Source organism: Prinia subflava, chromosome Z (genome assembly GCF_021018805.1).
Source record: "Prinia subflava isolate CZ2003 ecotype Zambia chromosome Z, Cam_Psub_1.2, whole genome shotgun sequence".
Taxonomy (NCBI): domain Eukaryota; kingdom Metazoa; phylum Chordata; class Aves; order Passeriformes; family Cisticolidae; genus Prinia; species Prinia subflava.
In genome coordinates this window covers 24,774,864-24,801,067 of record NC_086283.1, presented here as the reverse complement: position 1 = coordinate 24,801,067, position 26,204 = coordinate 24,774,864, and the positions used below count along the sequence as shown (strand labels likewise).

The 26,204-nt window shown below is 38.5% G+C and overlaps 1 protein-coding gene across 6 annotated transcripts in view; it reads left to right on the top strand.

The window, feature by feature from the left end:
• KLHL13 (kelch like family member 13) overlaps window positions 1–26,204 on the top strand; it is an 81,931-nt gene that overhangs the window by 10,160 nt on the left and 45,567 nt on the right. For 3 of the 6 annotated variants that reach the window (XM_063422230.1, XM_063422227.1, XM_063422228.1), the window contains one exon: window positions 7,834–7,892. The exons of 2 other annotated variants lie outside the window; for them this stretch is intronic. In XM_063422230.1, coding sequence (XP_063278300.1) covers window positions 7,873–7,892 — 20 coding nt within the window. In that variant the 5' untranslated portion in view covers window positions 7,834–7,872. Of the gene's footprint in view, window positions 1–511; window positions 577–7,833; window positions 7,893–26,204 lie in introns of all 6 variants that reach the window. One more of the 6 variants, XM_063422231.1, reaches the window with a different exon arrangement.

The following is a 26,204-nucleotide window of genomic DNA, read 5'->3' as shown; positions in this document are numbered from 1 at the left end:
CTGCTTCCTGCTGTGGTAACAGCTGCTGGGAGGAATTCGTGAGAAGGGGGGTTGGCTTGGGATCACAGTGCAAGGTATTACTTTTGTTAGGACTTCTGTACCTCCTATGGCTTGTATGCATTTAGTGATTGACATGAAATGGTGGCTCTGATTCTGAGACAGTGACTGCCTGAGTAGCTTCAAAGCAAAAATTAGATCTGACATCTTTTCTTCTGTGCTACTGTTGAAATTGATTTTTATGTAGAGCTGTGATCTTGTGGGATTCTGTATGAAGCATTCCATACACATGGAAAAGAGCAGGATGCCACAGATTTTTAGTGAGTTATGTGAACTTTCCCTTCAGGCAAGAAGCGGGGCTATCCAATTTTCCACTCACTGTAGAGACAGAGCTCAAATGGCTGCAGAAGCCAATAGTTAACTCTGTTGGAGATGCTCTGCCCTGCAGTTCTTTAAAATAAGTATTTCAGTGGATAGTAGTGACAATTTTTTCTCTTCCCAAACCTTGTTCTAGATGTCAAAATTAACCTGGACTGCTTGGGAATGGCGAAACATAGCCCTGGGATCCTGCCATGAACAGTAAGAAAGTTCAGATACTTCGTGTATGCAAATAATTTTCCTTTAGTGACTAAAGCCCAGTGAAACCATTCCTGTTCAATTAACACAACCAGGCAACACACTGTGTAGCTCCATGTGGAGGTACTCCCAGCTTTCCAGACAGTAAAGAGACAGCAGAGTAGGTCAGAGGGGTGGATCAGTAGGAGAGCATTCTTTGGGAAACTATAGTTGGGGAAGTCTCTGCAGTCAGTATGGCATTGGAGGTCGGAAGCTGCTATGGGTGGTGCATTAGGAAATTATTGACGTAGTAGCCGAAGAATGCTTTTCTGTAATGTGTAATTATATTGTGAGGCTCCATTGTTACCCAGTGTATAATTATATCAAGACTCTATTGTCATGGGATATCTTGAGTGCAAATTAGATTGAAATGTAATTAGACAAATTAGTGAAAGGATAAAAGTGAATTTTGAAGTGCTCAATGTTGAATTCCAGATGCAGTTTGTGGGAGGAGATCGCTAAAACCCTGGCAGTGGAAAGGTGCCAGAACGCAATGTCCTTTCACTGTCACTGCTCCTGAATTGGCTGCTGTCAAGCAGCCTGGCTGACTGGGTCTTTGGTCTGAGCTTTCCTGTCAGACTTTTGTGTGCTGCTTTTCTTATATGAAGCTTAGTGTGTAACAGAGGTTGATTATACAGCTCCTGTAGCCAATAAAGCAAGATTTAAAGATATTCTTGATGTTGATCAAAATATTCAGATAGTTTTGTGTTGTTGGTATCCTGAGACTTCCTAGTTTGAAGGATATGTAAATATGAATGTATGTACATGCTCTTTATTCTTTACATAGCTTTTTCCAGATGTTGCAGTAGACATCATTAAATTAACACATTGAAAATTACCCTGATTAATTTTCCCAGTAAAAAATAGATGACTTGAGAGTCTGTCTGGGTGAATAACATGTTTGTAAAGTGTCAGCGGTGTCTGCAGAAAACTTACACAGTTTGTCAGCTTCACTGGGATAGAAATTAGAAGGCTTTTGTATTGTTACATATAATAATTCAGATATAGTCCATTGGAAACGTACATCTCTTGAAAACTCCTGTAATCTAATCTCTTCACAGCAGTTTAAATACTTAACATGGAAATGTTCAAATGAAAAAGTATTTTTTCTTTTGTAGGACTCTGACCATGTCAAGTTTAATTCTTCTTCAGCAGCAGTTTTTTTCCAAGGGCTTTCAAAAAGCTGGTTTATATACCTGAGATGTTAGACACTGCTAATATCTCAAAAATATCAGGACTCTTTTTTGATGAACAAACTAGAATTGTTAAATTTTGTAGATAAAATCACCAAGCCTTGTGTTCTTTATTAGGGGAGCTGATAAAGACACAGGAAGCTTAGTGCTTTGTACCAAGTAAGGTATGCAACTCAAGCGGATTTTGCTAAGACTGATTACTTTTGGCTTTCTGAGAAGTTTGTTCAGCTCACCTGAAAAAGATAAATGTATATATTTGTAGAATATTAAATAGCCTTGAAATCTTTCCAGAATGCAGCTAAAGCTTCAGTTTACTTTTTCTGATCATGGATTGACTGAGCTAACAATTTAAGCTGTGCTGCTCAGAGGTAAACATCTCTTCATTTTGAACTGTCTTATTTACCAAATTCACTGTTTGAGAGGTTGGGACATCTGGGGTTTTTTTGTTCCCTGCCAATCAGTTATCTAAAGGTTTTGTGGCTTCTCTTCTGGCTTTTCTTTCAAGGTGGTTATTGGAGCCCAAAAAGCTGGACAGTTGTACTGGTGTTCAAGATCCTTGTGTTTGGGAGGTTCTTAATGTCCATTTCTAGCACAAGTATCATCAGAAATCCAAATCTCATTTTGCTTTTAAAGCTGTTGTGTTAGAAAACATCCATGTGTCACTAACTGAGGCTGAATTATGAACGTGTGAAGTGCATCGTACCCAGCTCTCATGTCATTTGTGAGCCTTATGGTAAGGCAGTGAGTGGTGTGAGCTGTGTTGTGCTCTGGGTAAAATTCTAGTGTGTCCTGAATTGTCACTACAATGCCTGTGCCATTTCAAGGTCTGTTAGAAAGAAAATAAAGGAAAATTAATGCCTCTAAGTTGATGTGCAGCCTGATGTTCCCTTAGCTTCCACCTTTGTCCATAACAGCACTGCAAAATTAGGAACCTTGCTGACAGTGATTGCTGTTGGAAATCATACTGACTAACTTGATCTAGGAGCATTTTTCTCAGGCCTTTATTTGCAAATGTAGATTTCTTCTCCCACGGATGTAGCTTAGGAGAAGCCTCTAGGTAAAGGACATGGTTGATGGAAGTAACAGCAGGTGGGAAGGCTTGGAGTTCAGTGGAAAGTGATTCCAAAGTGGCTTGTCATAAGGCTACTTGAATGGTAGCACTAAGGAGGTACCAAGGATTCAATTTCTCAGTGATTCAGGTGGTTCTGATACTCTGGTATGTGATATGGGAGAGGCTGCCAAAAGGTTTTACAACAGAAAATGGGCTTTAATGTTCTGAGCTTTTTTTTGCTTTTATTGCCAGGTAATCTATACTGGCTGTCCAGGAGTCACTTGTGAAGACTGGAAGATTTCAGCCTCCTAAAGTGTATGTGTGTTGTTTTACTAGGAAGATTTACAGGCTTTTACTTCCTGTTTTTATCACTTGTTTCCAGTCTGTTGTGAACTAGCCTTTTCATTAACACTTCCAGAGAGTAGTTGGTGCCTCTAAATCTGTGACACAGACTGTCCAGGATGGAGTTCCTGGCAAATGGAGGCAATCCATGAAGGTTCAGATTCCTAACTTAGTATTGTCAGTGCTCTTGAGAGATAATGACTGAAAACCTTCCTCCGGTCATAAGCACAGAGGCAGAAGCTCACATTGCGTTTAGGAGAGGGGTGGCATGGAAGCTTTATTGTCTGAACACAGGCAAACAGCAGGAGTTACGGGCACTGCCACTTGTAAGGGCCTGCTCTGTTGTGGCTGTAGGAGCAGCAATAGGAGGATGAGAGTGTTTTGGGCAGCTGCCACTGACAGGCCATCTGGGTGCTGTGCACAGCTCTGAACAATGCTTGGAGTGCAGCTGGGGATGACTAGAGGGTACAGATGTTTGAGCCAAGGGCAGAAGAGACAGAGCAGTCCTGCTGTCCAGGGAACAGAGCTGATTTGAACCCAGGTGAGTCATTAATCTGTCAGGTCATTGTGGCTCTAGCAGCGAGTTGGCTTGTGTCATACTTGCTTTCTTGTGTTTTGGGGCACTGATCCCTGCTGCATGCTTATCCCGTTCCTATGCTGGCATCTGAGACTCACTGTCACTGCAGTGTGTCATCTGCAGCCTATTCCTTGTCCCTCTCTCTTCGGTCCCAGGCTGGGATTGCTGTGTGGGGAGATGATCTCATTAGGGCTCAAGGGAATGGGAGAGAAGTCCATTCATTCATTGGGACTGTATTATGCTATGCTGTAATTGCTGAAGCTCCCAGTGTTTAGAGTATAATATAAGGGCATCCAACCTAGGTCTGTTAGGCTTAGCACAACTATTCAATATAACACAGCATTTTCTGCTTGCCTGTGGTGCCATTTTAAACTGCAGGTGTTTTACTTAGGTGTTATTTATATGTGGTTTATTAATGACTCGGTCTGCTTCAGGGAACTGTTTTCTCCCTCTGTGTGAGTGAAATACTATACCAAGAAACATGAGGGTTTTTAATACTTGAAGTATTACTGAAGATTTCTAAACTTGTGCGAGCATGCTGAAGCTTGTTTTGTGTTCCTAAAATAGGTTGAATAAAATTTTCATCAAACATATTTTTAAAACACATTAATGAAGGCCATTCTGTAGCTGCAGTTGACAAGCATGGGAGCACTGCTTTTGGTGGGTAAGACTTCTTCACATAATAAAACTGCAAGATTTCCATTAGGATAAGATCTGTTCTGCTACCTACAGTTGTATTTCAGCTGTTGGCTTTGTTTATCACACTGAGATTTTCAAAATGCAGGACTTTGGCTGACTGAAGCTAATTGGTAGCTTCAGTTGTATTTTCTGTAGTCTATAATGTGGGGGTTATTTTGTGTCTGGACTTGATTTTTATAGAAAATGTTTAAGTACTTATATACTTCTGGTTTGTGGGTGGAAGTTAGTAAACAATTCTACTTGGTACTGATTATCAGGTGATAAAAGGTTAATGTTGCTCTTGAGTAATGCAACTCTGATGCCTGTTATAAAAACTGGGAGGCTGTGCTATTCTCTAGAGCTGTGTACGAAGTTCATGCTGAACACTGCCTATACCAGGCTGGTCTGCATCTTACTTCTAAGATGATAGTACTTCTTTTACACATACATTCTCTGTATTTAGAGCGAGATTCTCTTATTATTATTTATTTAGAGATCAAAGCCATTCTTTTAAGAGCATAGTTCAATGTCAGATTTAATCAGTTGCTGCTGGGAGGGACAGTTCTGCTTCCTTCTCTCTTTGCCCAGTGGGTGCCGGGGATTTGCCTGGAGAGCCGCATCTCCCCGTCCCTCTGGTGGGAGGCAGCACTGGCTGTGCTGGCGCTGCTTGTCCCCTGACAGCTGTCTGCTGTTGGCTTGTGCAGCTGGGTGGTTTGGTCCACACAAGGTAGGCAAGCGCTGGTTGGGTGAAACTAAGTAATGTGGGACTGTGGCCCTCAGTAGTGTTCCCAGGTGAGAATTCAACCTCTTGCTCCCTTGGATTTCACAAACACTCTGTTTTTCAGCAGTTGTGTTTTGTTAGTTTTTGATTCAGGTTGTCTGCTGTGCAGGAGGAGGGACTGTGCTATCACTGTAGGTCAGGCTGAATCCCAGCATCTGCTTTGTGATTTCTGAGAATCATTTCAAAGCCTGTTGGTTTCAAGGAATGATGTTTGCTGAGGTCTGGCCTCTGACCTGACGAGTGTTTCTCAAGTTCCCTGGATGCTCACGTTTGCCCCTGACGATGTGTGAGCTTGTTCATTTAATGCCTTCCTAGTCTGTGCCCTGCACACTTTGTCAGCCCTTGGCATGTCTTTTGTGACTAATGTGCTGTTTTTTCTGAAGAGCTGGCTGTAACTGATACAAGTAACCTACATAAGCAGTGTGCACTATCAACCCTAAATAATCTAGAGCTTCCTGACAGATGAATTACAGGCATAAAAATAAGTTTCATGGTGTACCCACCACATGAGTTGCATTCAGTGGCATATGACAGTGCATGTAGCATGTTTGTTTTATGGACTTGGAATTAGAAGTAATTTAACTTTTCAGGAATGCTCAAGAATTCTACATGGGTCTCAGCCACACATCCTTTAAATTGCTTTCCTGTATTCAGGCTGAAGATAGTTAGAACAAATGTAATGGTTTTTATAGGAAATGAATCCTTATTCATTATTATACTTACTTCTTTTTGCGTTTCTGAAAGAATGATGGCAAAATATAACAGCAGCTACAAGGGCAAACCCTGCAAACAAAGACCTCAGGATCTTGCACACTAGTGAGAAATTCAGCTCCTGACAGGGGGTGCAAGTTTGTGCTAGTGATCAGATTTCTCCTTTCTGTGGCAGAGGTATAAGCAGAGGCGTGAATTTCTGATATTTATGTACTGGGATTGTAGAATCAACACTGAGGATGATAGGAGCTCCATTGTTAAAGATGAAAGTTAACTCAATTTTTTCTGAGTATGAAAAATTCCAATTTAACATGTAATTGTTTTTGTCCCTTAATACTGTTGTGTAATGTATTGGTCTCATTAGAGAAGCCTATGTAATGTCCACAGGATGGTAAAACAAGGACTGAGACTTAAGCACCCATCCTAATTGCAGTAGCCACACTGCACATCACATAGGACTTCACAAATAATGGAGTAATGATGGTAGGAGAACAGCTCAGGTGATGTGGCCCCTTCTGAATGCTAGTTTTGTGATGGGAGATGGATAAAACCTATCCTATTTACTCAGCAGACTTTCTTTAACAGAGGCAAACCTAAAGTTTATTTGAACCAAGAGGATGTCCTGAGTTGTAGCAACACCAAGAGTTAAGAACCACTTTATTCTGACAGCTGCTGTAGTATCAGTGGGAGGGAGTGGGCAAGTTAGGTGCTATTAAACAATTCTGTTTGATGCTGTCTCAGTTGTAGCATGTTTAAAGTATTGCAAAGCACAGACTGAATTTATAATTCATGCTTACAAATACTGTGTACTATTTCTTTGCACTAAATGTCTAAGTCTGCTTTAGCAAAATAAGATTTTAGACAGGCTCTTAAATTAGGAGAGCTTGTCTCTACTCTCTGAAGTCAAATTTTTATTTGTCATGGTACAGAGTAGTTGAAGGGGAAAGGATGATTTGCAGAAGCTTTTGTTTTCTGTTATATACAAACTGCCACTATGACCTTATCTAAAAATTTGCTTTTGTATCTTGAAAGTATTGACTAAGAAAAAGGGAATTTCTCCTTTGGGCTGTGAATTAATAGCAAATTGCTTTAAAGAAATACCTAATACTCACAGCTACTAAGTTTTTATCATTCAGTTATGGTTATAAATGTAAACTATATAAAAGACCAAAAATCTGAAGTGTGGCTCTTTTTAGGGGTATTGCATAGTTTATATTTTGCAATGTTTGCTAAAAAATAAATGTCAGCAAATAGAAATTTACAAGTTTTTCACTGTCCCTTCAAGTGGAGGTATGATTTCCAAAGCCAGAATATAGTCTGTAGTCTTTCATTTTGGTTAAAGGCTGTAAGATACCATACTGTTGAGACATAAAAAGAAAAAGAACTAAGAATTTGTTTATCAACTAGACCTTAGGAATGGAAGTCATTAAGATTTTGGCCTTTTCTATACAAATTAATGTGATGACATCTTTCTTATAAATAATTTGAACTGTTTCTCTCTCTTTTAAAAGATGGCTTTAATGAGTCACAGCTTCCATTTTAGCAAAATTGTTCATGGGATAGGCAGGCTCAGGAACAACTGGGTTAAACCAAGAGATTATTTGAAAAATCTAGGGCATGTGCTCTCTGTTCACTTGATTAGTTTTCATAATTCATCCTTGTTTCCACAGCAAAGAGCAGCCTAATGCGTGCAAACAAGAAGCACTTTTCTTGCTTTTGTGTTCCTTCATCTCTGTAATTTTACCAGAGAAAGTAAGTGAAATGGGGAAACAGATTGTGCGTGAATGTTTGGAACAAATCTTGGTTTGTTTAGTGAAGATCCACGGGAGGTGCTATTTGGGGATGTCTGTCTGTGACTCTGCTTCAGTTCTTTTCTGTTTGACTACAGGTGCATGAAGAACAGAGAAGATATTTCCGCTTATCAGAGATGATGTGGAGAGACTCATTGTGAGTAACTGACGTGACGTGTGTTTTCTAAAAACCCCAAAATGCTAATGTGGGAATTGATTTTTTTTTAATTCTCTAATTTAGAATAACTGTGCCATTTGCCTAATAGTTTCATTTGGGTCTGAAAAGCTGTAAGTGTAGAACCCTTCATGGGAACCATGGTTGAAGGAAAGAGCTGGAGGACAGAGCAATGTATGGTTCCATAAGTGATTGACCACAATGCTTTACTTGTCTGTAGTGGTCAGCCTACCAAAGGCTTTTGCTGTTGACTGCTAGAAGTGTTGTAGACAGCAGTAAAACCCCGGACATGGTGGCTATGGGGAACCTTTAGCAAGGTTAACTTGTTACTTACAGAAGTTTATTCTGCATGTCAGGTTCTTAACGCTTTATTTTCCTTGTCCAGTTTTGGATTGCAGGCGTGCTGTATCTGCCATAAAGATGATGGTAATAGTAGCAGTCAGTAGAAGCTTTCCTGAAAGTTTTCAGTCCTTGTCTGCTGGAGTAAACAATATTCTGGGATCAAGTAGCTAAACCGCACTCCAAAAATATTACAGGAAAGGAAGTACCTCCATGATGGAGTATAACTGTATCTAAATAAGTACTTAAAGGATTTACTTTTGTGGAGACAAGGTCATTTTTAGAGAGCACAATTAGGTGATGCAATGTCTTATTTTTCAGATGGATTCCATAAAAATGCTGTGCTTTTAGTGCAGTAGGATCCTCAGCCAGCTCATTCCTTTGGAGTAATTAGTCCCAGTGTTTCCTTTTTTTTTGCCAGATTTCCAGTAACAGTTGTGAATTAAAGCAGCATGTTATTTTAGGATTTTCCATGATAGTCTTTGTGCCTTTTTTTTTTTTTTTTTTTAATATAAGTATAATATGAGTAATGTGGTCTTGAGTGCTTTCTTTTAAACCATAATTTGATACTCTGGAGCTGCTGCTTTGTTCTAATGATAATTATCTAAGAGAACAGAGCCTTTGTGGACAACTTCAGTGCTTTTCTTGGCAAGGAAGAGCTCAAGTTAGAAGAACTGCTCTTACCTCAGGCACCTTGATTTCTAATGTTTGTAGCATTAAAGCTACACAGTGAAAATTTTTCTTTGTTCTTTTCTTAAATTGAAGAAAAATCCTTTTATTACAATAGACTAGTAATTGCTTCAACTCCTAGGTAGGAACCAGTTTGGGTTCCTACATGTGATTTGCCTTTCTTGTTACAGCATAAAGATTAAGAAAAGTTAAAGAAAAGAAAAGTTTAATGATTTTTAGACTTCCCTCTTCCTGGAGCCTTTTGGGTATTTTCATAGATACAGTTTTGTGATTTGTTTAGTAACTAATTCTAAAAAAGTCACTATTGCTCTATGTCCTCATTCTGGTTTGGCATCTGCAAATAGTGCCTAATTTGAAAGGCTGTCTTGCTTTCACTCAAGAGAAAATCAGCTTAAAGATAATGTTGGCTTGTAGTCATCTTTCCCTTGGCGTCTTTCAGGATCTGCTTGCTGGTTCAGGAAGGCTGTGTGAGGATTTCTTTATAACAATCTCCTGGCCAGATGCTGGGTTCTTTATGAAGCAGCAGGAGAAATCCTTGTCCAGATCCAGCTGACTTACCCAGGAGACAGTGTTATTTGATATACTCTATTATTTTTGGAATCTCTTGTTCACTATGTCTGTGAAGTCTTAGCTGCAGTTGGCTGAGTAGCAACGATAATATGCAATATTCTTCATTATTTCATTGTTTTGTATATAAGATCTCTTTAATATTATCTGCTTAATAAAATTAGAACTTGTTCATTTTTGGTTTTTTTATTAAACAAGAAGTTTAGTTATAAGTGTTCCAAGTCTCAGTCTATATTCCTTGAAGTGTTCTTATGGTGATGCTACAGTTATTGATAATATACATTTTTCCTAGAGCTTATTTACAGATCTTGACTATGTTAGTGAGGTCATTTTTGGAAAAGACAAGATTTTTGTAAAATAGGCAGCAGTAATTCTGTGGGGCTAGCATTTAATTTGTACAGATGTTTGCTGTTAAGGATGTTCCAGTTGCACAGCAGTCCACTTTTCATGGTCTTTAGCACTGGGCTGGGTCAGGTTGTGACCTGATACTTGAGTGGATGAGGCTCACAGACAGTGACACCCGCCATGAGGAGCATTTTGGGATTTGCTACGTTAGTATTCCTCAGGGTTAGCATTAGTAGCTGCAGTAACTGGTAATATCTTTGTGGACAGTTCCATTAGGTCTTACTATTGCAAGGGTGAATGTGTGTAAAATACAATGGGGTAAGTTGAGAATTGAATTTATTTTTTGATACAGGATGGATCTGAAGGAACTGGTTCCTTTTTTGGTTCTGCATGATCATAATCTTTAACCCTTATGCTGTAATATCTTGAGAAGTATTTATCAAGTTTGTGGGCTGTATAAAGGAAATTGCCTGTTGTCATTGCTCTTTTTGTGATTATTACTGTGTTTTGATGTGTAGAGAGAGTTTCTGCTGAAAAAATGGAAAACTTTTCACCTTTTGAATGTTCAAGCAGCAGATTTTAAAGGGCTTGAAATATATACTGCAACTGAGTCCATTAAGTTAAAAAATAACTTTGCTAATAAAGAACAAATGTACAATAAAATCTTTTTCATTTTCATGTAGTATTGACTTGTAAATTCATGAACTTCAGAAATATTAATTCTTAAGTGTAGTGGATAATATTTGACATGAACTTCAACCAAAATGCAGAGGTCCACAGCATTTCTGGTGCTGATTTTTTTTCTGGACAGGCTGAATGAGGGTGCCTTGTTCTGCTCGACATCTGCCTATGTCAGAGTGAGTCTAATTTGTACAACAGTAAAAGGTACTTGAGCTGTGCCCTTGATAGTCAGTAGATCAGGGGTGTATGTGACAAGTTGGACACTGGAGGAACATGCTGTATCTGAGCTATTCAGTTTCCTCATGAATGGACTAATTATTACGTTCTGTTGGCCTTTCCTCTCTGTAACCACATAAAGCTTTATGCTCTTAAAATAATTGACAGTCAGCACCTGGTTTCATACCAGGATTTTTTTCACTTGGTAGTGGGGAAAAGGTGGGATACAAATGTCATGATTCTGTTGTCTTTTTGGAGACAATGCAGTTTTGTTTTGTTTTACTTTGCTGGATTTCTTAAGTACAGTTTTTTCCTTACATGCTATGCTTATCTAATCAACCTTTTGTTGGCAGAGTTTATTTCATCACTGTGGATTTATTAAGTGTAGGTGATGATGAATGAGCTTTAATATGCTGAAGATGTAGCCACAGGTGAGTTATGTCAGGGAAAAGCTTTATGAGGGTTGGAAAGTGCAGATGAGATGCAAGTCCTTTACAGAATACTGAAGAGATGGGAAATCTTTAAGTTCACAAACATTTTAAGAACACTTCTAAGTTAAATTCATTAGATGCTTTTGGGCCATTTAATAATAATTTGATTAATTTTGCCATAGATATGTGAGTTTAAATTTGGGTCATTATGCAAATCCAGGCATGAAAAAGTTGATCATCTGACGCAAAATTCAGAAGAATATTTCATTTAATTCAGTATTTTACTACACATACCTCAGCATTGTAAAAATTCTGCTTTCTGCTAGTTTGTGTTCAGTGTGGTGTTTTAAGGCTGTCCTTGCACAGAGCCCTGGCCTGAGGTCATCTGCTGCATGTAGAAATGGGAGAGTTTCAGGTTCCTGCCCCATTTGAGGCAAGGTGTTGTTGGGAAGAGCTTCTGTCCCTGCTCTGTCTGAGGCTGCAGAGGGCTGATCTGTTCACTTAGACACAAGGCAGAGGATGGAAGCAGTGTCATCCTCTAGGCCATTAATATGGACACAAAAGCTCATTTGGAACACATAAAATTTAGAAGTGATGTACAAAGGGAGAAGGGCCCTCAGATGTGGCAGACACGAGATAGTGAATTGAAATTTCTCTAAAAGTGTGTTCATCTACGTGTTGTCCTACATTTCCCTTAATGTATTAACAGACAGCTCTGCTTTAAAACTTAAGTTACATGAATCTTTATGTAAAATGCAATCCTGTTTGCTTTGAAGTTATACAATGACTGGTGTTGTCAGACTTGTCCCTCTTGGAGTGCAGTTTAGGAATTGGCCCCTAACTGCCAATACAGGGATTGAATTGAGAGCCAAGATGCCAGTGTACTTAGGCATCTAATAATCTAATAAGTGAAATAATCCTGTTTAGCTTGGGAGCACAGAAGCACAGCTGTGTTCCTGCAAATGTCATGCAGGGGTTGAAACTGCTGAATGATTTTGAGCTTATAGATTAGATTTCATTAAGACTGTAGAAGGGTTTTCCTTTCTCTGAGTAACAATGCAAGAGGTTTCTTTTGCTGCTGTACAATGTCTTATTAAAGGTTGAGGTGGTATGCAGGGAAGCAGTTTGTATTCTGATTTGGTACAGGTATCCTTCTGAGTTGTTTTGGGAAGTGTTTTAGGATGGTGAGAGCAAAGCAATAGATCTTTTGGAGCTTTACTCTGCACATTGGTAATGTGTCCTTTGCTGGGTTGTCTCCTGCTTGCCAGGGTGTATTTTTCCAGAAGCCAGGTGTTGACGCTGCTTTAGCAGCGTGCTGTGTGCTGTACAAGCTAATTTAGCAGTAGAATGGTTTATATAAAACAAGAATTACATGCACTGATTTTAAATAAGGGTTTGTATTATGGAGTTCATAGTAGTGAATCCTGCTCCATTAGTCTCACTTCCGTTTTAGTGTATGTGGCTTACCTGAAATTCGCTGCTTGTAAATGGCATTTCAGGAAGTCTGAACTGATCCAACAAATGCTTACTTTGCCTTCAGCTGAATTTTGATGAACTTTTCAGTGCAATATGAAGAGTGGCTTGTTTTTTTTTTAATTAACAAAGCTTCCTTAAAATTTAGTCTTTGGACAAGTTATTAAAAATTGCTTTTGCTTCAAGGAACCAAACTAAATAGTTTTGTTGTTGATTTTTATTCTTTTCTTTTTGTAATAAAGAACAGTGTTGTAGTGTCCAGTTAAAGAGAAAAATCCATGGGAAATGTTTTTTAAAATGTTATCTGATGCTCTCTAATCCTTGCTCCTAAGCAGCCCATACTCAACAGATGTTGCATATGGGTGTTTGCAGCTGGATCAGAATAGCCTCTGATGGAAAGGCCTGAGTCTCTGCTGTTACTGTGCTAGCAGAGTGCTCTGTATTCAGCTTGCACCCCTCATCATAGTTAGTTTTGGTGGCTTTTGATCAGAGATTATCAAGTTTATGTACTGGGATTGCAAGAGGCAACGTGTTACCTTAACAATTGCTGCTTAATTACACATTTAATGCTGTGCCTGTGCTGTGCCAGCCTGGAGCTCCTAATTCTTGCTCTAAGAGCTTGTGGATTGTGTGGGGATCTGTGGAAAATTGAGTGCCTAAGAAGTGATAGTTGCCATGTATCATCACTCTGACTGCTGTGTGCCATGTGTCATTGCTAGCTTGGTGTTGTTTTGAAGGAGAAATTGTTGTTGCTTCTTCTTTTCTGGTGCCTTTGTGCATTAGGGGTCCCATGGAAGAGAGCATAGAAGTGTTTGGGTTGATCTAATCGAGGGGAAAAAGTGTTGCAAAACCAGGAAGGGGATCAGAAAGCAGCTTTTCATGCTGGATATGGTGAGAGAAGCAGGTGTATTGGATGGTTGTGCTGTAGTAAGTTAATGTGGCTGAAAACACAAGGCAGGAAGACAGTTGAGTAGTTTCAAAGATTAGGAAATGTGGGACTTGTTGGAAGCCAGAACAATTTAATTTTGTGAAAGATGGATTTTACCTGACTAGATAACAAGGCAGAAAAGGCTGCATCTTGAAGATGATATAGAAACAGTTTTAGAAAAAGATGTTGTCTATTTGCCAGTAACTCTTAATATTTGCAGCATACACTTCTAGAAGATGGCTTTTTCCCAGTTTATCCTAACTGATGACATAAATTGATGAAAATAATTTAGCAATGTAACTGCATTTGTTTAAGGCCCTTGCTGGTCTGAATGTGTAAGTTTTTTACTGAAACAGCACCCTTCACATTTCCTATGTCTTCACTTTCATGCCAAGGGACAGGATCCTGCAAACAAAACACTCTTTCTTTAGTGCTACAGCACACAAATTACCAGTCAGGCAAAACTGCACGTCCCTAGTGATGTAGTACTGCAGGAAAGATAAAAGGCATACATAAAGATCTGTCCAAAACCCAAGGTAACATGTGGGTAGAAAAGAAGAAATGAGAAGATCATTTTGAAATAAATACTGTCACTTTCACCCAAGGCTTTATAATATTAAAATGTCTGAGAACCTAGTTCAACTTTGGAATTTCATTTTAATTCTTGATGCTTTGTTGGTAAAGAGAAAAACTAGTACAGTTCAGTAGGCTTTTTTCCCTTTATTGTAATACAGAATATTTTCATTGTCTGGAATGCTTTGTGGTGACAAAAATTACTTTATATTGATTTTAATTGGAAAGTAATTTGGTTCTTAACATGTTTTCAAGAGAGGTTTTTGATGAAAAAATGAGATAAATGTATCCCTGTGAAGGGAACAATTCCCATCTTCTCTACAAGTACATTTTAGATATTGGAAACTTGTGATTAGATGTGGTTCTATGTTTTAGAATGTCTCATCTGTTTTGTGGCTTTCTGTGATGTAGATTTTTTTGAAACCACAAGACTTAATTTCTTATAGTAAACAGGAGACGGACTCCACAGATCTTCAGCAGTCATTTAATGCAGAGTTGATCACCTTAACCGAACAGAAATTCCAGCAGCCTTATTTCGGTGTCTTTTCTTGAAATTAAATCCTCACTTAAAACATAATTGTTCCTTTACAACATGAACATAGAAGCTATAGCATTGTTTATATTATCTTGTGCTGTACTTTATACACCCATAATGGTAGTTTGGCTGATCTGGCTAATTTATGTTGGAGTGGCTGGGTTCATTCTTTCAAAGAAATGAGAAAAATAATTATTTTTGTAGTGCAGTATGTTTCTGTAGAAAATTTTTGAGCTGCATGCTCAAATATAAGTATCTTGATTAGTTTTCACACATTTTGCAGTTGAATAGGGGCATCATATTTAAATGGAAAGGTAAGGTTAGGGGTCTTAAGTTTATGATGAAATATGCTGCTGGCACAACAGTTTCTGATACTACTTTGTAAAAGAACTTTACATCTTGACATCCTGTCAGAAATGATAGTTTTGATTTAGTGTTTGTCTGAGAAAGTGATAGGGATCCATCACGTGCTTTTCTTCACCACTGCATGAAATGTAACAGCCTGGCTGTGAGTGTTCAGTATGTTGGTAGGTGATTGAAAATATTACTGCAGCAAGAGTATTTTCTGCTAATGTTGTTTAAGACTTCCACTTTTTTCTTTTGGATTACTAATGCCATTTTAAACCTTACATTTAACTAGATTAATATCATTGTTTTGGGCATTCATCTTAAGAATAAATGCTCAATTATTTTTGTTCCGAGGCGTGTATTGACATTAAGCAACCTTCTTTTAGCAAGTTTAGAATGAAGAAACCTTAATAGTTTCTATAGTTTCATTGACTGATTTTGTGTACTTCTGTCTCAGTCTCAACAGATAATTCATAGGACAACAGTTTAAATTACTGAAGTTATGTTTTGCCAGTAGCTAAATCAGTTTTGAAGAATGACCAAACTCATTGGTATGCTGCTTGCTGCTTCTGGGGGGAGTTTTCCTTATATGTTTGGTCTTGGATCAGAAGCAACGGATTTTTTCCCCTTTATTTTTCCTCTCTTCCCCGCCGCATCCCCCCCTCCCCCCCCCCCGCTCCGAAATAGGCACAAAAGTGCCTTTTGTCTGATGGAGGCATTTATGGTGACTTATGCATATTTAGTCTCAAGTTTCACTTTTCAGACTTGCACTCTAAGTGCACACAACCTCTTAGCAGTGTTTTATTTAGTCACATTTCTGCTTAGTGTGAAAAATGGCTCTTTAATGAATAATTCTGTGGAACTGTGAAGAAAACCATTACAAAACTTTCCTTAGAGCAGAGTTCCTATGTATGTGTTCTTTCCATCTCTGAAAGCTTCCACTCTCTAGTAATCCCAACCAGTACATGTTCAGTCCTCTTTCCTTCAAGTAATTAAGTAATTCTTCTGTACTTCATTTTATTTAGCAGTCATCTCTTCGCTGATAGCAGTGATGTTACAAATACTTTCAGTCCTCACTAGGTTCATGATTTTGTCCTTTCTTGCCAGGCATGTGCACTGGAATATTTTAGAATTCCATTGCCATTCAGAATGTGACTGTTGGCATTGCCATGTCAAGCCTTTTAAAATATATTTATGTAAGAATTAGAATATAAAGAACTAGAAAAAAAAAAATGGATTTTTTTAAAGGAGGTGGCAAACTTCTTACCTTATTTATTGGACACTTGTTTTTGTTACACCTGGTCTCAGTATGGTGTGTGTGACAGGGTTTATGCTTGTTAAGGGGGAAAAGGTTTCTTAATCTCAGTGGAAGAATTAACATCTTCAGTAAAAAGTTTTTCTCCAGTAAATGCTGTTAACTCTCCAAATAACCTTTGTTTTTAAACAACCACTAAAATGATGTAAAGATTAGTAGAGTAAATACTCACAGCTTTAGTGTTGACTTGCATTAAAAGAAAGTATTTATAATTTTTTTACAGATTGGCTAGGTAAATGTAATGTTTTCTTTGTGATGGAATATTTGGTAAAAAAGCAAAAGTTCATCTTCTGTGACTAGAAATTAATACGCAGGCTTAATGATATATTGAAACATGACACAGGTGTACTCCTGTTTGTTGTTTTTTTTTTCATAAAGAAAGAACAGTGGTTTAAAGCAGAAACATCCTCTTGCACGTTGAAAAGCTGGGCTTTGGTTTTGGTTTGGGCATGTTTCTGGATTAAATGCAGTTCAGTTTCCACTAGACATGGCTGTGGGTCCTGTCATCTGTCCCAGTGCAGCTTTAGTGTATGGTTTGTAGGCCAGTGCCTTTTGCACATGAACTGTTTGCAACTTGAACTTCATGTGGGAGGCAGAGAGGTGTGGATCTAAAATAGCTCATATTTCACTCAAAGGAGGTCAACTGCTGCTTTTAATGGGGTAGGTGAGCTTGGAAACTGCCCTGGCTGCTTGGAAGGTCTGGCGGGCTTGTAGGATGTTCAACATACTGTAAGCAGTTTTTTTCTGGAAAGCTCTGACTTTGGAAACTTCTCCATCTGATGACACCTGTTAGCACCTCATGCTGCTGTCACTTTCCCTTTTGTTTCCTCTCTCTGTCTTCTGTTACTCGGATGGATTCTGCTAGTTATAGTTGTGCTCCTGATGAGTGGTGGTTGTAGGGTTATGAGTAATTGTTTCTCTTCTCCGTTTGCTGTTTTTTGAATGCATCAAGTTAAAAGAAGGGCTTTAACCAAAGCAACTTTATGCTTATGATAAGGTGCCTAAAATCCGAAATCTAAAATAGTCTACTCACATAGTGTGTATAGCATTGTCCCTTTGAGAGTATGCTATTTCTTTGTCCGCATGTAATTTATTGATTGTGACCTTATATTTAAACTGTGTGTATCCCTTTTGTGTACAGACTGGCATAGTTCTTAAACTGATAATGTATACAACATTCAAAATTACCCCTGTTGTTTCAAAAATGAATCATTGTAATACACAGTTTAATCTTCCATAGCTAGCAGCTGATCATCTAAATGAAATAAAAGTTCTAATCTTGAAAAGCAACAATGCTGTCTAAATTCTGCTTACTCCCAGAAAATTCTTTTGGTGCTAAAGTTTAGCTCTAATCAATGTCCCTCCATTTAGTCAAAATGGAAGAATTACATTATCTGCTATTCATAAAGGGAGGGGGAAAAATATAAATAGAACTTTTCTTTGGTTGCATCTGATCTGTTTTATTTAATTTTGCTGTTAACAGAAGAAGTGACCTAATTTTGGAAAGAGAAGTGTCCCTTTCTTCATGGTTACTAAATAATTTGGTACTTCCTACATTTAAAACAAATGAAAGAAACTGCACCCCACCCCAAAACAACGGAAGGATGTATATATTTTTGCCTTATTTGAACAGAAGCACTGCCCACACCTGAACACAAAACCCCTCTTGCAGTATAAAACTCAACCAATCAAAAACATCATATGTGTACATTCCACTCTTTTTTTTATGCTAGAAGTGTTCTGTCTGTGTATGTTCCTGTGTGCAGCTTGGTATTACATTTCCCATTATTCCATTATCATTGGACATCTGGGATGTCTCTGATTCAGGTTGCCACTCACTTGGATGCAAAATCGGTCATATCTTGGAAAATAATCGCACAGTGGTGGAGACTGTGCTGGAAAAACAGTCTTGCTTGTGTTCATTTTATGGGGACATCAGTTTTGCGTCTGAAACTGATCTGTTTTAATGAATTGCACTGTAAGCTTACTAATGTTGTTAAGGACATCTTGTAATAATGAGAAGTGTTGGGTTATATTTGCATTAATGTCCTGTCCTGGAGAATGAAAGTTGAAACAACTATTAAGTTTTTCATGTGATCTTCAGAGTTATTATACCCATATCCTGCAGGACCAGCGAAGGCTGTTCAGGGAAACAGCTCAGTTTTTCAAACAGTGTGTTCTGCAGCCTGACTTCCAATCCCATAAATAAACACATACTGAAATCCAGACAACAATATGATTCCTGCAGATAGTAGAAAATTTAAAAATTGAAGATAACAGCGCACTGTTTAAATGTCCACATCTGTCATGGAATACCTTCTGTAAAACTGTAACTACTGCTGTTCTGCCTTGTCACAATATTGCGTGCATATTTATGCCTGATCTTCCTATGGCAGTGCTGAGACTTGAGCAGCTTGCTAATCTCCTTCCATTTTCCCAAGCTATGTTAGCACATTCAGCTCAATCATGTTGGAATCCAAATATTTTCAGCATGCAACTACCCTGTTCCAAATTCCCGAATTCTACTTTCATTCTTCTGCTCCAGCTCACCTGTTACAGGTTGGTTTAATCCAAGTTGACAGCCGGTTAGGTGGTGGTGGATCAACCAAGGATCCAGGAGAAAACTTAATTTGAAGTGAATGCGTTAAATCTTCAGATGGTCTCATTTTGCTTCTGTTGTCCCATAGAGCACAGAGGTCATGTATCAACAAGTCAGCAAGTCCCTCAGAAGCCCAGCTGGACGAGGAGCAAAGCCGTGTTTGCTGTTGCTTAAATTGATGTGACGTGAGTGAGTCAGAGCAATGTGGGAATGAAGCAGAACACGAGAGCTGAAGCAGAGGAGTTTGCAGGCTTTGCAAAGCTGCTGTCTCCCAACAGAAGCAACATCTTTGCCTTTGTCTGGTTCCTCTTTGCTCTCACAGCCAGGTTTTCTCTTCTCTTGTTCTGTGTCCCAGTAATTAGAGCGCCAGTGTGACTCTGTTCAGTTCTGTTTTCAGATAATTAGAGCTCAGTCCATACAGCAAAGTACATGGTTGTCTGTGTTGGGCTTTGCTCAGGGCCTTTGCCAGGACATCACTGATCTGTCATTGGGAGCCGGAAATCCTTTTCATTGCTGTTCTGCAGTGGGGTGTGGCAAAGACTTTGGCTGATGAGGAGTAATTATGTGATGCTGCTGGCTTAATGTGCAGTAGGAGCAGCCACCCCTCTGCTGTACATGCTTCAGGAGTAATGAGCAGCGATGCTGGAGAACAGGAATGGCCTTGTTCTCCAGCCAGTTAACTGGGTTAGAAGACTGATGCCGAGCTCGGGAGCAAAGGGAGGGAGGAGGGTGAATGAACTGAATCACATTGCTGGAATTTGCTCTGAAAAAGAATTTGTGCATTCAACACCAGAAAGCTAAGGCTCAATAATTTTAGTTAATTGTACTTCTGCCCTTTGGATTCTGTAGGCTTTCATCAGATTAGAATCCTGAAGTAAAAGCTTAGTCACACTGTGCCTTGTGCGTTGTTCTAGGATATTGATAAAAACAATTATAAATAGACTGCTTATCTAGAAATTCTGTATTTAGTTATTTTACAGCCAGATGCTTTATACAACGATTGACAATTCTGAAAAACTTAACTGTTTATTGAATGTAATTAATTAAAATACTTGGTAGTCTTCAAATCGGTCTTTTAATAAAGATTTTAATAAATCAGTCTTTGATTAGTGCCATCTGCACACCCTGTCTCCCCCAGCAAAAGAATAAATCTGTGAATGGACATTTATTTCAAGATCCAGCAAAATTTTGTCATGTTTTAGAATTTTCTCCCCAGCAGCTGATTTTGGACAGCAAGGTGTTGGTAGTTTGCTTATATTTCTACTTGAGTGAAAGACTCAAACAGAAGAACGTATGTTTGTGCATGTTGTTACTTGATTCAGTATATGAGCCAAAACGTAAGTTCACAGAAATTTGATGAGAAGCACTAAAGAAAGTACAGTCTTCTATAACAGTATTTGTGTAAAACTCCTGGGTTAATAGTTGCTGTAACTGTTGATTTTCCTGCAGAGGTCTGTTATTCACAGAACAGTTTTTATGTCAGTGTTTACCGAAACTCTTGGGGCAAATGTTCATCTTATCTTAAGCTACCAACTGCATTTTACTTTGATTTCAGTACTGATCCTACTGAATAAATATCTGGTTTACTGCCCTGCCTTCCTGCCTTCCTCCCTTCCTAATCTGACTGCTGTATCCTGCGCTTTTGGAATAGTGTATTTGTCTCGGCAGAGATTTCCCACAGGTCCCCTGAATTAATCTTGCCTTCTTTTCATGTTTTCAGTATATGCTGTTCAAAAGCTTCCAAAACTTCAGCTCTCAAGGATATTAGTATCATGAAAGTATGGAGTTCCTTTGAGATTGCCTTTGAATCTCTAGACACCAACACTGCTTTCAGTACAAGGTTTGAAATTTAGAATGTGTTCCAAGTGACTGAAGAAATGCTTTGGTAAATTGCAGAAATCTACTCAGTTCCAGTTCTGAAAGTCTGTAGATACATGGGGAGGCAGGAGCAGCTCAGGCATGACTGATGTTAGTGCATGGCTTTTTTTTTTAAAAAAATATTAACAGTTGGTTATGTGGGATTATGGCATTGCATTTTCCTGGCAACACTTTGTGCAATATGCAGCAAGACTTTGTTCAGGTGGTTGCAGTCACATTCTGCCTGGTCTGAATTACTCTCATGATTCTCCTGAAATATTATTGTGCAACTTTGCTGTTATATTAGTTATTTCAGAAGTTCTTGTAAAATCTTTCAGGCAAATAAGATATTTGCAGCATGACTTATGGTGTTGCTTATGATGAAAATCATGTTTTGTATTTCTCGTGTATGCCCTCCTGCATATTACCATTCTGTCTTGTGTGGGCAAAATTGTAATTTCAGCATCTCCAGAAAATGAAACTGCCAAACTTCAGAATGAATAAAATACACTGTACTTGGAAGAACACATCAAAGCAAAGCTTTGATTAATGTAGTTTTGCTTTGTTTAGAGATCTGGGAAATAATTATACCATGGGACACATTCTGCAGGAGAGCTGAGTAAACATGGCTGAAGGAATATGCAGAGGTTTGTGGGTAGGCGTGATGAGCAAGTGGGCATGCAAATAGATGTCCTTGTGTTTCAGCTGTCTCATGTTTTTTCCGCTGTTAGTTCATTAGTGCCTGAGCATGGTATTGGCTTTGATTCCTATAACAAACTTCCAAATTTTTTTTGAATTCATAGACTTAAATTTGAAGTTCAAAGTTACAGTGTAAAATTATACCTAGAAAGGTATAATTTTTATATATAATTATATTTATACAATTTTAATCTATACAGAAATACCTACTTTCTGTATCAGAGCTTGTCTAAGATTGGAGAATTACTAAATATTTTTCTTGGGAGGGATTGTGTGGTATCAGTTGACACACTTTGGAGTCAATTATTCACTTATTTGTAAATGTTATTTCATATCTAATTCTGTGCCTACTTTCTTCCTTCCCTGAAGCATTTTCTGCTTCAGAAACTGTTAGTTGGACTTTGACATCTAGAAGCAGTTTTATATTGAAGACATAGGTCGGAAAAGACCAAAAATTTCTTGAAATCATGCCTTAAATTCATCTTCCTGTGTGTTTTATCAGTGCAGTGTAATTGCATAGATCCAGATACAATACAGGAGGAAGGGGGTCTGTATCTGTTTTTACATAACCACGTGTGTGTCCCACTACAATATTAAGGGTGCTTTGGTAGTGGCAGGTAAGGTGGAGAAGTTTGATCGCTGGCCTTGTATGTGAGTGCTGGAGTCGTGTACAGAGCACTGGGTAAAAACCACTTCTGCTTTAAAAGGTTTTTCTCACTTTGGTTTAGTGAATCTGTGTTGTAATAAACAGTTACTGAAAAGCTGCTGCTGGTGGGATAGCTGCAGCATGTTACATTTCCTTTGTTTCTTTTTTTTCCCACCTAACATCTGCTAGTTTCATGCAAACTTTCTCTTTATTGTGTTGGAAGGCTTGTGAATAAGGACCCCACATTTACTATGCTTTTTGTGACGCTATAGACGCTCAATGTATTTCTTCTTTCCTCTCTGCTTTCCATGCTGCTAAGTCCAATCTAAAAGGAGATTCTTGTACAGAAGCCATTCCACAAGTTTTCTTATCCTTTTCACTCTCTGCCTTTCCCAGTTCTTTGCTGCAGCAGGTAAGATGGGGCAAAGGCCAGAATAGCTCACATCTCACACCAGGTAATGTGTGGGAAGGGTGCTGTGTTTGTCAGTAGGTGTCATAGAATATCCTGACTTGGAAGTGACCCCTAAGGATCGTCAAATCCATCTCCTGGGTAGTACAGGCATAGGAATTTTGAGGCTGGGTACAAACTAAACCAAGCTAGTTAGTCCTAGCTATCATATTGCACAGATCAATGCTTAAAAGGAGTAGTATTTTTCACTGGTTTCACAGATTGAGTTTTCTGTTTGTATTTTTTTTTCCTTTTTTTCCAATTCAAAATGGGAATGTATTAAAATATTTGTCTTGTTCAGTAGTTCTTATGAATACCAGAAGGTGGCATAACTGGTTTTCCTAAAAGTGTTCTGATTGCAAGAAGTGTGCACTGCGCTGATGCTACTGTGCTGATTTCAAAGCTGTCGATGAAATTTTGTTCTAAGGGAAGCTGGATTGACTTAGACCTTAGCATTTAAAAGTATACCTGTCTGCCTTTTTTTTTTTTTTTTTTTTTTTTCACTGCAAAACCCTTGTGTGCTGGGTTTTATAGGTAAAGTTTTTGAAGGTGGAAGTATTTTACCTGAAAATGCAGGAGGGAAGAGAAGGGTCATCCAGTATGTGTGCAGTGAAATTCTTTCGTGCGCTGTTTTACAGAATCCCAATTTCCCATAAATAGATTTTAAATAGCTTGCTTTATCAATTTGCAAAATGAGACCAATTCTTGTTTATTTTAAGGTCTTTAGCAGGTGCTATAAAAGAATAAATTATTGGTATGGTAACATGAATGATAGTTTTGCGTGGTAGCACCTCTAACCACAGGCAGATTTTGAGGTGTACCAACATTGTTAGAAGCAGTATATGAAAAATGTGCAAAAAAGACCAATGAGCCTTTTAATGACAATAACTTTCAGATTCAAATAAATTATTTTTCAATAATGACAATTATTTTCCAATAATATGTATCTTGTTCTTACTGGAAACATAGTCTTTGTTGCATTGATGCCCTGCATTTATTGACAAGCTGATGTAAGAACGTGTTAGTTACCATCTCATTTGATGCTTTTCTTATTAGTCTGTCTCTGGGGGCATCTTCTCCCCTACCGTGTTGATCCAAAAACAGTTAAATACACTTTAAATGGAGGTATGTTGTCATTCTAAGTTGTAGAGGGACTCACTCTACAGTGCACTGGGCGTGATGGGCAAAGTGTTGGTAGTAGGGTGTCAGTGCAGGGGTGCCAGACACAGCTGGGGTTGATTTTACTCTAAACCCCCTTTTGGTGAGAATACTTATATTAATTGGCATAGGACAACTGTGAAACGTTTGAAGGAATGAGATGCGTGGGATTTTTTCTCTTTCCTCCAGCTCCCTCTGGCAGACAAAGCCCCGAATTACAACTGCTTTACTTAAAACTATTTCAGAGAAGGGCTTGTCCCAGCTCAAAGTTATCACGGTTGCTTGGTGTTCTCTGTGTATGCTTTAAAAAGATATTTTCAGCTGTAGAAGAGTGCATTACTGCAGCTGCAGAAGGTGCTGAAATACAGATATTTCTTGGTTTAGCTTACTCTTGCACTGTGTCTTTTTGCATCACACCTGTGCAATGCTATTTCACCGCAAGGAGCTCTACACCACACACATCTATCGATTTTAAATTTTTTTCTTTTATCTAATGTGGTCTCTCCTGAGCTGTGATCCACTAAAGCAGCACAGATGAGAACGATCTGACTGTTTTGCATAGGAGCATGGAGTTACTTGCACAATTTAGACCCATTATTTCCTGACCAAATGAGGTGAATGGAATGAGTGGTGCAGCTGTGCTAGTGGTGGCTGTCACTGGCTGAGCCTTCCATCCACCTTCTTCTCCTCTGAGCTTCATTGATTTGTTTTCAGTTCTGTGTTTCTGAAGAGGAATTTGCCATGAGAAGGCATGTGGCCACATGTGCAATGCTATAAAGATGTAGAAGACGGTCAGGAGTGTGTGGAGTGCTGGTAAAATGATCTGTAGAAGCTGCTGCGTGGACAATGGTGAAAGCACTGAACTGCACTTTGAATAGGAGTCAGATGTCCAAAGTTTTATGAAAGAAAGGATTATAATCATAAGACTTCAAAGTATTTGATTTAAATAGTTCATAGTTTTTAAAAATGCAAGTAAGATTGCTTATTCCATGGGTCTTTCTAAAATCATCTTGTACTTTTCTTGCTATGTACAATTATTTTATGCAAAGCAGCATGTCCTCATTTGATCCTAAATTATCCGGATTGCCACTAAATAAGGGTATTGCAGTTGCAGAGTTCTTCCAGTCTGCTAAGTGAATATCTTAAAACGTTAAATCTGCTTTTGGAAATGAATTAATAGCTTGTATATTTGCCCACCATAATAAATTTGAAATAACTAACTGGTATCTTTTGAAACTTTGCCTAGGAAATGTGGAATTTTCCTTAAATTTATGTTCTCAGAGCTGTTAAAGATGAAAGCAATTTGTAAATTTCTGTCTATAATTTAATTATTACACAGGAGTTTTGATGTTTAGTGATTTAGAAGTAGAACATAGTGGTGTATTTCAGAGAAATGGAGCCAATTCATATGAAGAATTGTTTGTGTGATTGTGTTTTCTTACCTTCTGGAAAAATCTAAATGTAAGCAAGGTATGCATTTTGAAAGTTGCAAGTGTTTTTTGAATGTTGATGACCACTAAGATAAGGCTAATTCTGTATCATGAACACACTCATTGATTGTACAATGAAAATTTAGTACAAGACTTTTTCCCCACACTGCCTGTTCAGATGTTCTAGTTTTGGTATTAATTTCACCTGTTCTCATGGCATTCATTTGAATGATCTGTGGTCTGGAAACTCCTTTTCTAGTGTAGAGAAATTATACTTTTTTCTTCTTCTCAGTGAATGTGAGAAGTTACCACTAGCAGTAAACAATTAACGTTAGTGATGAGTTTGAAATGGAACTTTTTCTGCTTAAGACTTTCACATGTCCCTGTGTGAAGGCAAGCTGAACTTTAAGGTCATATTGCTATCATAGAAATTTGTGTCTAATATGCTTCAGAGTATCTGATGGCAGGTAGTTAAATTGATTGCATCTGGGTGTCTCTTCGTGACTCCTTCAAGGAATCCAGCCAGCTGCATTGCAGTGGCCATGGGCAGCAAGTTGCAGCAGTTTCAAGCCCTCCTGAAGAAGTACACCTGCAGTTTTCATGGCTCCCAGGCTGCACACAATGATTTCTGACAACCCGGACTTGAAGCATCAGCATCTTTCTTGCAACCTTTTCAATACCATTCTCTGTCAGTCTTCCTGAGGGATTCTGGCCCTTGGATAGAGAAGTCAGGAGTGTCCACAGTGGAGATATTGTGGGTTATGGATTGCAGACATCAGAGGTGACAATGCAGTAGGAATTCCTATGTTCAGGAAAAGTTTGTAATTTTGGCTTTTAATGAAACTGAGTCATTACAGAAGCATACAAGAGCAGTGATCAAGGGCTTTGTTCTTGCCTCCCCATGCCTGCTCTTCTACTCTTTTCATCAGGGACACTTTCTGTAGGTATGCAGGATCACAGAAACATTCTAATGGATAAAGATGGTAAGGTTTAGAGAATGCAAGAGATTACAGATT